Source organism: Abramis brama (assembly GCF_963993115.1).
Source record: "Abramis brama genome assembly, chromosome: 22".
Taxonomy (NCBI): domain Eukaryota; kingdom Metazoa; phylum Chordata; class Actinopteri; order Cypriniformes; family Leuciscidae; genus Abramis; species Abramis brama.
Window position 1 is genome coordinate 10,943,946 of NC_139984.1, and position 13,542 is coordinate 10,957,487.

Here is a 13,542-nt window from a genome sequence, read left to right on the forward strand (position 1 = left end):
TGCCTGGAAGACCCACCCTCCTCAGTGTGCGAGTTACCTCTAAACTCTTAAGAACTTTATTACCTTTTGGTTTACTTCTTTGGGAATGAGACATTTGTACCAGTCGCACTGAGACATTTCAAATGATACCAAACATGTGTAATATTGTATGATAATTATCCACATTAAACCATATAGATTTTTGGGTGAATTTTGGTGATCTCAGCATGAGAGAGAAGGAGTGGGGGAAGAGGGAAAGAGATGCATTCTGAGGTGAGACTTGCGTCTCAAATGGTGATTCTAACTTCACAAGAGAGAGTTTTCTCAGAGAGTTGCCCTCTCTTCCAGTTTTTCCAGTTTTTCCAGTCTTACAGCAATACAGTGCACAAGGTTAGAATGGAAGTCCATAAGCTTTTCACAGCAGAATTGAATTATATTATGTGTTCTCAACAAAAAATTGTGTGTTATTTGTAAAAAGTAAAGTTGTGTGGGGTTGTAATCATCTGTTTATCTACTGTAGATAAACTTCAAGTTATATCTTACAAAGTTCCTTGGTTTACAAACTTTATATGGTCCTGACAGGAATTGAAAGACTGGATATTACTTTGCACAGATATGGTCAGCAAGCATTCCTATATTAACAATGATAGTGAAAGTCGAAGTCTTTTTGTAACAGTACGTTTTTAAACATTAATTCCAGTGCAGAGCCTTGCTCTATTAATTTCCATAGCAAGTGCCTTGCTGTAAATGTGATTTTTGTTTCTGCACTGTCGTTCAAAAGTGAATACTTTCAGCAAGGATGCTTTAAATGGATCAAAAGTGACAGCAAAGACATTTATAATTTTACAAAAGATTTTTATTTCAAATAAATGCTGTTCTTTTGAACTTTCTATCAAAGAATCCTGAAAAAAAAATGCATCACGGTTTCCACAAAAATATGCAGCAGCACAACTGTTTTCAACATTGATAATAATCAGAAATGTTTATTGAGCATCAAATCATCATATCAGACTGATTTCTGAAGGATCATGTGACACTGAAGGCTGGAGTAATGATGCTGAGAATTCAGATTTGACATCACAGGAATAAATTACATTTACTGTTTTTTTACTGTATTTTTTTATCATATACAGTGAGGAAAATAAGTATTTGAACACCCTGCTAATTTGCAAGTTCTCCCACTTAGAAATCATGGAGGGGTCTGAAATTGTCATCGTAGGTGCATGTCCACTGTGAGAGACATAATCAAAAAATCCAGAAATCACAATGTATGATTTTTTAACTATTTATTTGTATGATACAGCTGCAAATAAGTATTTGAACACCTGAGAAAATCAATGTTAATATTTGGTACAGTAGCCTTTGTTTGCAATTACAGAGGTCAAACGTTTCCAGTAGTTTTTCACCAGGTTTGCACACACTGCAGGAGGGATTTTGGCCCACTCCTCCACACAGATCTTCTCTAGATCAGTCAGGTTTCTGGGCTGTCGCTGAGAAACACGGAGTTTGAGCTCCCTCCAAAGATTCTCTATTGGGTTTAGGTCTGGAGACTGGCTAGTCCACGCCAGAACCTTGATATGCTTCTTACAGAGCCACTCCTTGGTTATCCTGGCTGTGTGCTTCGGGTCATTGTCATGTTGGAAGACCCAGCCTCGACCCATCTTCAATGCTCTAACTGAGGGAAGGAGGTTGTTCCCCAAAATCTCGCAATACATGGCCCCGGTCATCCTCTCCTTAATACAGTGCAGTCGCCCTGTCCCATGTGCAGAAAAACACCCCCAAAGCATGATGCTACCACCTCCATGCTTCACAGTAGGGATGGTGTTCTTGGGATGGTACTCATCATTCTTCTTCCTCCAAACACGTTTAGTGGAATTATGACCAAAAAGTTCTATTTTGGTCTCATCTGACCACATGACTTTCTCCCATGACTCCTCTGGATCATCCAAATGGTCATTGGCAAACTTAAGACGGGCCTTGACATGTGCTGGTTTAAGCAGGGGAACCTTCCGTGCCATGCATGATTTCAAACCATGACGTCTTAGTGTATTACCAACAGTAACCTTGGAAACGGTGGTCTCAGCTCTTTTCAGGTCATTGACCAGCTCCTCCCGTGTAGTTCTGGGCTGATTTCTCACCTTTCTTAGGATCATTGAGACCCCACGAGGTGAGATCTTGCATGGAGCCCCAGTCCGAGGGAGATTGACAGTCATGTTTAGCTTCTTCCATTTTCTAATGATTGCTCCAACAGTGGACATTTTTTCACCAAGCTGCTTGGCAATTTCCCCGTAGCCCTTTCCAGCCTTGTGGAGGTGTACAATTTTGTCTCTAGTGTCTTTGGACAGGCTCTTTGGTCTTGGCCATGTTAGTAGTTGGATTCTTACTGATTGTATGGGGTGGACAGGTGTCTTTATGCAGCTAACGACTTCAAACAGGTGCATCTAATTTAGGATAATAAATGGAGTGGAGGTGGACATTTTAAAGGCAGACTAACAGGTCTTTGAGGGTCAGAATTCTAGCTGATAGACAGGTGTTCAAATACTTATTTGCAGCTGTATCATACAAATAAATAGTTAAAAAATCATACATTGTGATTTCTGGATTTTTTTTTAAGATTATGTCTCTCACAGTGGACATGCACCTACGATGACAATTTCAGACCCCTCCATGATTTCCAAGTGGGAGAACTTGCAAAATAGCAGGGTGTTCAAATACTTATTTTCCTCACTGTACATGCAGCCTTGATGAGCATAAGAGACTTCTTTTATAAACATTAAAAACCTTAACAAATATTTTCTGTTCTAATGAACAGCCATAGATACTTACATTGAACTCAACTGGACCCAAAATATTACTTTTAAATGTCTGATATCACTTAAGGAAAGTTTTTCTGTCCTGTTTCTGCCCAATTCATTTCTCCGTCCAATATCTGGAATTGCACATATTGCATCAGAATTGAGAAATAGTCTGTATAAAAAAGAAAAAAAAGGAAAAAACCTCTGAGTAAACATGTTTCACTTTTCTCCTTTTGTTCAGAAAGAGGCTTGTAGGCATGACAGGATCCATGTGTACAAGATTGTGCACTCGGGAATTGTGTGAAAAACTTGTGTTAAGATGTGTGTAGCACTGTTAAAGGATAAGACCAGGTGGATCTGTAACGAATCTGTAACACACACACACACACACACACACACAGACACACATCCTCAGCCTCTACCAAAACAAGGTGAACAGGCAGAAAGGCTAATGGCTTCCTGACATTGAAACCACATTCACGTTCTGGAATGATTCCACTCTACAAAAAACTGAATAGAAGAGGGGACGAAAAGGGGGAGAATGAAAGAGAGAACGAAAACACTCCATCACGTAAGTGACAAGACTTGTTGTGCCAGAGCCAAGCTGATGTGTTTTAAGGAGCTCTTAAATTACTGAAGGTAAATCCACTGCCACCTTTGTCCACAAAAACTACACATCAGAACTCCACATTGTTACCAAGGCTTGATAAACCACACAAGTACACTCTGTTTTCTCATATGACCTGACCCCTACCTTTCGTTTCCGGGGGATGGGGTCCTCAAACAGGAAGTGTGTACTCTCTGAGTCCTCATTGTTGTCATCACTCTGGGAGGAAAGCAGGAAGCTCTTGCCGGCATCGTTGGAGAGGGGCGGGGACGGTGTGGAGGGCACCGATTGGTCACTGGCGTCCCAGCTCCAGTTCCCACTGGTGGAGCTGCTGTAGCTGGCAGACAGGCTCTCCTTCCAGCCCTTACTAGCCAGATCTACAACCCAAGACAGAACACAGCAATTTTAAAAGCAAGAAAAGAGCTTTGACAGTTTCACTGACCAGTTGGGCTATTAGAAGTCAGCAGTGAACACTAGGGGTGTGAATCGTCACTGGTCTCACGATTCAATTTGATTACAATTATCAGGTCAACGATTTGATTCGATATCACGATGCATCACGATGAGTTGCAATATTACTGCACATGGCTACACTTTCGTCAATGAATACAGTCATATATGAACCTTTTTATTTTATCTGCTCCAAGAATGTACAATTCCTGAATGTAGTCTAACAAAACTTAAGTCTTGAACACAGCAGACGACAGTAGCAATTAGAACTAATAAACACTACTAAAAACCCTACTCAAGTTACAATAACGGTCACGCGCACACACATTTGCACACACGCACACTTACTAACACACACACACGCACACACACTCGCAGACACACACGCGCTGTAAATGTTAAAATAGTGGGTGCACTTGCTTTTGTGTTCCGCCTCCCTCCGCCATTTTACGCTAGTGAAACCAGAAACGTTAGTAGGCTATAACGCCAATAATTGATTATGGTCTATTACTGCATCAATGCAGAATCGTCCACGTTAGCATCACGATGCATCATAGAAACGATTAATTTTCAACACCACTAGTAAACACATCCACAGATTCAACACAAAAAACAAAACACCAAAATAAAATAAACAAAACACCAAACAAACAAACTAATTAAAACTAATTAAAACTAAATTAAAAAATACATAAAAGAGGCATATTTAAACAAATAAACAATTAGAGCTTGAATGTTTCAAAGCACATTCTATTTCTATTTCACATATCTTACCAAAGCAAAATGGTATCTATCCAAACCTATACCGCAATTATTATTTGAAGGCTAGTCCAATTTCTGTTAAAGTGAGCATGACATATATGCCAAGATATCCATTCTCTCACAGAATCCAGGAAATTTGGCATTAGACCCAGTGTGAATAGTAAATACTATTTTTATTTTTATTTGTATTTTTATTTGTTTGTGAATATTTTATACTGTTTAGTCACTTTGAGTTGAGTTGAACATACAACAACGAAGAAGAAGAAGAAGAAGAAAGATAGCACACAGATAACACTGGATCAAGATAAAATAACAGAGTCACACTAAAGTCATTGTGTTATTTCATTAATGCGTGATAGAAATTGTTTCACACGTTGTTTTGTTGCCTGTGGCCGTTTTAGTCAAAGAAATGTTTTTTAAATTGCAACACATGACCTTGTTTACACTTATGAATGTGGAAATTTCCAGTAAATGTGTTTATATGCATGGCTGCCAACTTTTGAGTTTAGCTTGGAGTGAGATTTTCTTTTGGTGGGGTATGCAAAACAAATATTGCATCACAATAAGTGTAATTGTGATTGTCAAAACATTTGGTAACTAAATAGAATTTTATGAAGTTTAGTGACAACATGTTACAATGTTTACATTGTACAATGACTAGTAGGATACAGTTTTTATTATTGCTTGACAAAAATTTAAGATTTCAATTCCATTCTTGTGATTTGATTCCGATTTTGATTCAATATTGACTAATTTGGATACATGTTTATTTTAAATTTTATTTAAAAAAAATAATCTCACCTAATGCTGTAAACATAGAGGGCCCAATCTGCTGGTATTATTAAAGGTTAAAAATAACAAATTAAATTAAATATAATGCTGTTTTTGTTATAATAACAATTATTTAATGACATAAGTAAAAATATAATAAATATGTAATATGTGCTCAGCAAAATCTCCTCTCTAGCTATTTCTTCTATTCAATTAACATGCTATGGTCATTAAATGGCTTTCCTGAGGTAAATGTAACGTTATGTGACATAATTGTTCTCCTGCTGTTATATTGACCTCTTTCCATGGTTGAAAAACACTAATTGGTCGATATCATGTATACTTTCGGTAAGTTGTACTGCATCTTTAAATAAAAAAGTAACAGATGATCGGTTCACGTGCACTTGAACTGAGGCGCTCAGCGATCTGTCACGTCACATTTACAAGCGCCAAACGTATTTTTGTCTGAATTTCGTAATAAAATTGACGGAATCTAAGAGCTGAGAATTAGTTTAATATTAAAAGTACCCCTTTGCTCCGCAATTTTTCTGTGCGTGAGAAAATGGATGTGTGGCGTGAGAGTTGGCAGCCCTGTATATGAGACTCATTTGTTAAAATACAATAGTTTCAATGTACTAAAATAAAAAATAAAAAAAAAAGTGTTAAAAGTAAAATGTACTAAAGTGTAATAAGTAACACTTTACAATAAGGTTCAATTCATTAACATCAGTCAGTTTATTAGGTATCAACTAACTAACAATGATCTCCATTTTACGCAGCATTTATTAATATCCACACAAAAAAAAATCCTGGGTTATTTTTTTCAATCCAAACACTGTTTTTTAGGGGGTTATTTTTGTTTGGGTATATTTTGTGTTACCCAGTTCCTAGGTCAGACGTAACAACCCAGCGGTTGAGTTATTTATCGCAGGCTTTTTGCATCCTCTTCAAGAGAGAGTTGAAGCGCCATCCAATTGGTGCATTTCTTCTGTAGAATACAGGTTTTGTGTATATTTTATTTTATCTCTAAAATGGTTACTTGGTAATCATTTCATTTTATGCAAAGCAACATACAGGGACGTTAGCAGTTAGCAGATGAAGTTAGCAGTTCCCCCGCCAAACACGATTACAGCTCCGGCACGAGAACCAGCGTCGTTACAGTGGAAACGCTATAACAGAGACTGGTCGATTGCACTTGAATTACTTCTAAATGTTTCATTTTTACTTCTGATGTTTGTTTAAATGTAGGCAATATTGTATAGTCTACATATTAAAAACAGTATAAAATATGCTACACTGTAAAATATGATTTAGTTGTGTGGAATATTTTATAAATGTTTAGAGTATGTAAGTTAATCTTTACGCACTAATTCATGAATGAAGTAAAAAAAAAAAAAAAAGGTTGTTTTAAACTCGGTGAACGTGATTTCACCAAGTAGTTCTGATGTGGAACAACATCCCAATCAGATTTGAGGGATAGGTTTACAGTTAATGTCATAGGCGTACAACAAGGGTTAGGGGCTTATACACCATTCTTATTCACCTATCATTTCCCACTGATTTTAGGGATAAGTTATGGGTAGGGTTAGGTTAAGAGGTAGGGATAGGGTTAAGACTGTTTTTGGACAGGAATGTTGTCGCAGGATCGGCAATGTTGATCTTGGAACATGTATTACTTGGCAAAATCACAGTGACCTTTTAACCTAGTGTTTTATTTAAAAGTGTAGTTTAAAGTTATTTTATAATTATACTGGTTATGGTTAATTCATGTTTGTTCATAATACAATTATTAAAAATGTATTAGTAAATGTAGAAATTAAAGGTATAACTTTGTCAAATTAAAGGTGTAACTTTTTGATTGTTCAAAACTAAAACATAATTTAAATCTCCAACCTCCGGGGATGTGTGATAAAAACATAATGGCTGTAAACACAATTCTAAAAATATACCATACATACACAGTTGAGCTATGCAGAAGAATAAGACACATTGTCCAGCTGATTTTAAGCAATTACAACCCTGAACAAACTAACTTAAACAACTAAATCACTATGCTTAAAGACTTGTCACACAACCTTGAGCAACAGTTCAAGCTGTGCTGACCTTGAATGACTCCAAAAGGGCAAATCACCTCCATTTCATGACACTCTTAGGATAATGGTCTGGGTTCTTCCAGTAAGTGTGCACTTGCAGTTTAGCAAATGTTTTTCATTCAAAGTGGCTTACAGTGCACTAATTACAGGAACCGACTCTCTGGAGTAGCATGATTTAAGGGTTAAGTGTTAGGCTCAAGGGCACAAAAGTGACAGGAAAGAATTGTAATTTAAGTAGCCCTACAGAGTTTGACTCACTGACTCCAAGTCACTGTTTAACATCCCACTCAGGTCAGCAATGATGCCTTAGAAGAACCCTTCTTGGTTCCCCGAAGAACCTTTCAGTGAACAGTTCTTAACCACTTTTTTTCTTACTGCGAAGAACATTTTAATAAACTCAAGAACCTTTTTCCACTATAAAGAACCTTTCATGCACTTAAAAGGTTCCATTGATGTTAAAGTTTCTTCATGGAACAATCAATGCCAATGAAGAACCTTTATTTTTAAGCGTGTAGTTTCTGCTTCAGTCCTGTATGAAGATTGATGTACCATTGTTTGATTTTTTTTTTCGCCACACGAGTGTTTTGCTGTGGTGTAATCCATTTCACATAAACCTAAACTGTGGTTGGTCGCTTATAAGTCCGTCAGACAGTCTTGGCGAGAACAAGCTGCCTTGAGGAGGCCTTATGCCGTTAGTCATTAGGCTATATTAATCTATACTGAGCTACCGGCAGGCCATATTTATTTAGTCCTGGTGGGGAGGAAAATGACTCTTGTCTTTTATTTGTGCAGCCACCAGGATACATTATAATAAGTCTTTAATTTCCCAGATGGGCAATGTGTTTGCATTAAATATAAAAAAAATTACAATGCAAAATGAAAAACACACAAAATCCAATCCCAAGGCCAATGTCCTAGATTAAATAGTAATGGAGAGTAAGGAAAGCTGTGCCACTTTTTACTTAAATTGTCCTCTAGGCAAGAGTAATGAGATATAATAATATTTCAGGATATGTGCCTTCAACTGAAAGCTTCTATATCAAAGTGACAGAAATATTAGTTATACAAACATAAACACAAGGAAAACTATGTACTAATGTCCAGTGTCATTTTAACTGTTTCCCCGTCAGCATTGCAGTCGCCAGCCAAAGCCAGCATTTTGTTTTACATTTTCACAAAATTTGAATGGCCCCAAGAATATTTTGTTGTATGTATATCTAAACATAAAATATATCAAATTAAAGAATAGACCAACCCAGTTTTATTCTTATTCTTATTTATCTTAATGCTTTTTTTTTTTTCAACACTTGAATGTGGGTAAGTTCAATAAAAATAAAACATTTTGAGCAAAACATTCACATTCTGACTACATTCAGATCGGATCATTCAGAACAATGATAAAAAATACACATAGATGGAGTAGATCGAGCTTCCAAAGCTTCACAGTCCTATAGCTTGTCACATTATGTTCAGCCTAGTTTCATTATCATGGACTTTTAGTTTGTTTTTATGTTCATCATGTGTTCCTTTTGTTAAATTTTCCCGCACCTCATTATTAGTTAATACGCGTCAGTTGTGCTCTATTAATCATCCTCATTTGTGTTTGCTATATAAGTTGGTCCCTCACATTCCTTCTCTGTCCGATCACTGTTATGTGTAAGTGTGTGTTGCTCAATCTGTTTGCCTGTCTTCTGGATTATTATTAAAACATTGTATTGGAAATTATCATCTTCTTTGTCTGCCTTCCTGCAACCCACTGTGACAGATGATCGGACCGCCCAATATGGACGAACAGGCAAGTTTATCGTCCAGGTTCAGAACCATGATTTATTTTCTTTTGTCAAGAATTTTCTTTGTTTGGCCGTCACCAGCTCCCTGGACGACAAAACCCTGAAGACCTTGTTCTGGATCGGGGCAACCTTCCACCATCCTATCGACCTCCCAGACACCACAGGTCTGAACTGGAAGGAGACCGTCATCAGGTGTCTGGAGAGCGTCGCGCCCTGATCCAGAGCACTGCCCGTTTCACAACCGCAGAGAAGTCACGTGAGCCCCCGCAGACCTGACCAGGGGTGTGAGCCCGAGACACCAGCGGCCGAGGGAACTGAGACGGAGAACTGGCTGATAGACTTCGACAGGGACTTGTCAACTCCCACCCTATCCCACCCGCTATCTGAATTATCTGTTTTACTCAAAGAGAACTGGGAATTAATTTTTGCTTTATCCAGTGTGTGAACTGTGTCATGATTACCTTTGTTCTCTCAAGTCTTGTTTCATCGGCAGCACCACAGAGCTCAGCCAGTCCTCCAGTCCCATCGCTGCCGGATGCTTGCAGTCCTGCGCCGTCTCCGGGAGTCTATGCATTGACGTCGAGCCGCAGGTCGAGCAACCACCAGCAGCCCCTATCCTGGAGGATCCTTCGGCTCCGCCTCCGGCCTCGGATCCCTTCACTCCATCTCGTCCCACCAACCTGTCGGCTCTGTCTTGGCTCCTCCCACCTTCGGCTCCACCAGAGACCCTCGGTCTAGTGGCTCCTCCAGATTCCCCCGTCCCACCGGCTCCCCCTTGGTCAGTGGTCACACCACTTCCGCCACGGACTTGCGGGCCATCTGTTGCGCTTCGTCCGTTGAGCTTCGTCCCTCCACCCCTTTGGCTGTAGCAGGTTCCTCCTTCCCGTCGGCATCGCCTCTGTCCTGACTCACACCGGCTCCACCTCAGCCCTCGTGTACTCTGGCTCCAACTACGAAGCTCATCACCGCGACATCACCTGGGTCTCCTGCACCAGCCCTCGGTCTGCGCCTGCGGATCCACCGGCTCTGTCTCCGTCGGTCGTCCCCCAGTTCTCATCAGCCTCGTCACCATCTAGACTCCTCCCTCTCTCGAGTTCGTCTGTCGGCACTGAGGAGCTCTGAATCTGTGCTTGAGGACCATCTCCACCGTCACCGCCAGGGGATCATCGTCCTCCCATCACCAGCCCTGTCTTCTGGATTATCATTAAAACATTGTATTGGAAATTATCTTCTTCTTCGTCTGCCTTCCTGCAACCCACCGTGACATAGCTCTTCCTGGGTCGACACTTTTTTCGGTAACATTAGGCAGTTTTGATTTATATGCTGTTTAATGTTGATGATCGCGTTATTTTACACATGCATCTGCTTACATATGACATCGCTTGTTTCTGCTTCTTCACCAGTGTTTGAACTGGAGATTCTGTACTCTTTCAGAAGATGTGTAATAGCGCCCCCTACCGTATAACAGTGAACACACCCCCTACCGTATAACAGTGAAAACACGGAAAGCCGGAAAATTGCGTCAATGGTGGTGAAAAAGTTAGTCTTATTTTGCTGCACATTCTCATTTTCATAAAGGAAAAGGTTTAATCACTGAACCTCTACAGCGGCATATGAGGCACCCTTTCTAAGTATATGATCAAGTGACAAATATTACACTACCGATCAAAAGTTTGGGCTAAGTGAGAATTCATAACGTTTTTGAAAGAAGTCTCTTGCTGCATTTATTTGATGAAAAATACAGTAGTACCACGTAGCAGATCTAGGCAGGTGGTGCTGGGGAGGCGGAGGGCTGGAATACTAATTTGCATAGCATGCAGTGACAGTGTATTCGTTTGGATTGGTTATAAAGGGAATTGACAATACGTGAAATCGATTAGCTGAAAACATTATATTGAATGAACCAACAGAGTTTAATGGCTGAACAATTCATTAATTTCTTTCAAAAATATAAAATAGTCAGTCTTACTGATTCAAAACTTTTGAACGGACACCCCAATCTCCCCTATATTAACAATAAAGCATTAATAAATAAACTGTTCATCCACAATCCATCATTGATGTAGCCTAATGTTGGCCAACTGAAATAGTACAATATAAAACCAGAGAAGGTCAGCTAAGACCACATGATAGCTGATGATTTGAGTAACTCAATAACTGAAGCAACAAACGAGAGGGAAATCCTCCATGGAAAAAGTTCAGGGGATCCATTAAAACAGTCTGTTCCTTCCAAGACACAAATGTAAGGGACTGTGGAGTGACACAGCTTAAGAATACTCTCACTTTTCATTTTGTTCTAGAATCTCTGAAAAGGTCAGAACAAACGCAATACAAGAACGCTTTCACCACAGTCCAGTTAACATTAAAAATACTGCTCTTCAAAAAAGAACAATCTTTGGCTTCACTTCTTGAAGGAATAGTTCTGTTCAACAAATCAGTTGATCCAGTTCACAAAAATGATCCCTTTTTTAAGTTTGATTCACTGACTCCAAGTCAATGATTAAACTTGAGATTAAGCTTTTGAAGCTTGAAAGCATTAGTACCCAATTATTCTAACGGCATGGAAAAGAGCAACCGCTATATTACTCAAAACATCTTCTTTTGTGTCATATCGGTTTGGAACAACATGAGGGTGTCATTTTCATTCAAAGACAAAACAAGTTTTTGATTCAAAGTCTAATAAAACATAAATGCGAGAGCTCAAGCACTTCTATTGCTGCACAATGTCTTTTGTCTTTTCTTCTGAAAATCTGTCAGCATACTTTTGGTTTTGGAAGCCCTGAGCTAAAGGACGGACCAGTCACTGCACTTACAAACCCATTCAAAAGCAAGTCTGGGTTTCCTTTCATCATGCTAAAGGGGACATAAAATGGAAAACAGGCCTTTTCTTGCTCTTTTTAAATACGAGTCCGATGACCATGTAGACCTATGATTATATTAATGCAAAACTCATTTCAACACAGACTATTTTGTTAAACAAATCTGCCAAAACATCCCGTTTAGAAATCTTTGTGGCTATGGCGTTATTTTGTATTCCCATTTACAACAGCTATTCTAATGAACTAATGTGTGAACTACGCTGGTATGCTGAGATTAGCCAATCATAACAGAGGCCATTTACATCCAGAAATCTTAAAGGTACAGTAGGGAATTGTGCTCTTATAAACTATTGCTAACTCAAACTTTCTGGGGAAATGTTTTTAGATAAAAACTGAAAGAGTTGTCGGAAGCGGCAAGGGTGACTTTGAGGGTGACTTTGAAGTCTAGTTTCGTTTATAGCCTACCTTTAGCTTTCACTTTTGGTGACTGCATTTAGGCTTCAAAATTCATAAAAGTTGTGTTCATCTGTGATATCTATCTTGATTGCCAAAACGTGTAGTAGAAAAATCATAAACTTTTGTTGATCATAGAGCTTGTTTTTTGAGATTTTCAAAATTCAATGAAAAAAACCTATTGGGTTTTTATCAAGGGAACCAGTGTGATGCAAACTGCCGTTTGGCCTACAAAGTGACATCATACCTGCACCACTCTACTCACCAGCAACACTGGCTCAACCAATGTTGTGAGTTTGGGGCGGGACGATCAGTTTGAAATGCAATGGACTGGTTCCATTAGAAGACGGTGTTCGAAAACAACCATTATTTTTGCAATTCTCTTTAGTGGGACAGAAATCACACACTTCATTAAAGCCATTTTCTATATAAATCAAATAAAATTGGAGAAAGCAGGAGTTCTTTTGGGCACTTATGGAGGTTTATAAAACGGTTAGTTCCAATCCTTAATTCTGATTAGTCAATAGCTGTGCTTTGTTCACGATAAAACATGGCTATGACCTCTTCACCCAACTGTTCTATTTATCACTACACAACACCCCTAGCAACCACTCTTAGTAACTTAAACACATGTTTGAGCTCATTGATATTGTTCATTGAAGCTATAGTAGAGTATTGTAAGAGATCGAGTAAGTGAGTGTACCTGCATTTACACTAGATATAGCATTTTCCTTCAGGTCAGTCATAATCATAAAAAAAAAAAAATCTGTTTGAATGTCCGCTGCGATATCTTGTCCTTTTAACAGTTAAGGGGTTTTTCCTTGCCCATAGTCATCTGTCAGTTGCGTCTTCCTTCTCTGTGTTCACAAGTTTGATTCCTTTCAATGTAAAAGTCTTCTCTACTGACTGACTCACTCATAAAGACGGTCTTTGCCGCCATCTATTGGTGAAATAATGTATGTAACTTTTGTTGCTGTTTACGGTCAGGGACTATTTTTTCCAGCGGAAGGAAGGCTTTTAGTG

General features: G+C 38.9%; 1 protein-coding gene across 2 annotated transcripts in view; it reads right to left on the reverse strand.

Annotated features, from left to right (window-relative positions):
* Positions 1–13,542, reverse strand: part of slc2a4rg (SLC2A4 regulator) — a 65,984-nt gene that overhangs the window by 11,992 nt on the left and 40,450 nt on the right. For both annotated transcript variants that reach the window (XM_084098153.1, XM_084098152.1), the window contains exon 4: positions 3,529–3,758. In XM_084098153.1, coding sequence (XP_083954279.1) covers positions 3,529–3,758 — 230 coding nt within the window. The remainder of the gene's footprint in view (positions 1–3,528; positions 3,759–13,542) is intronic.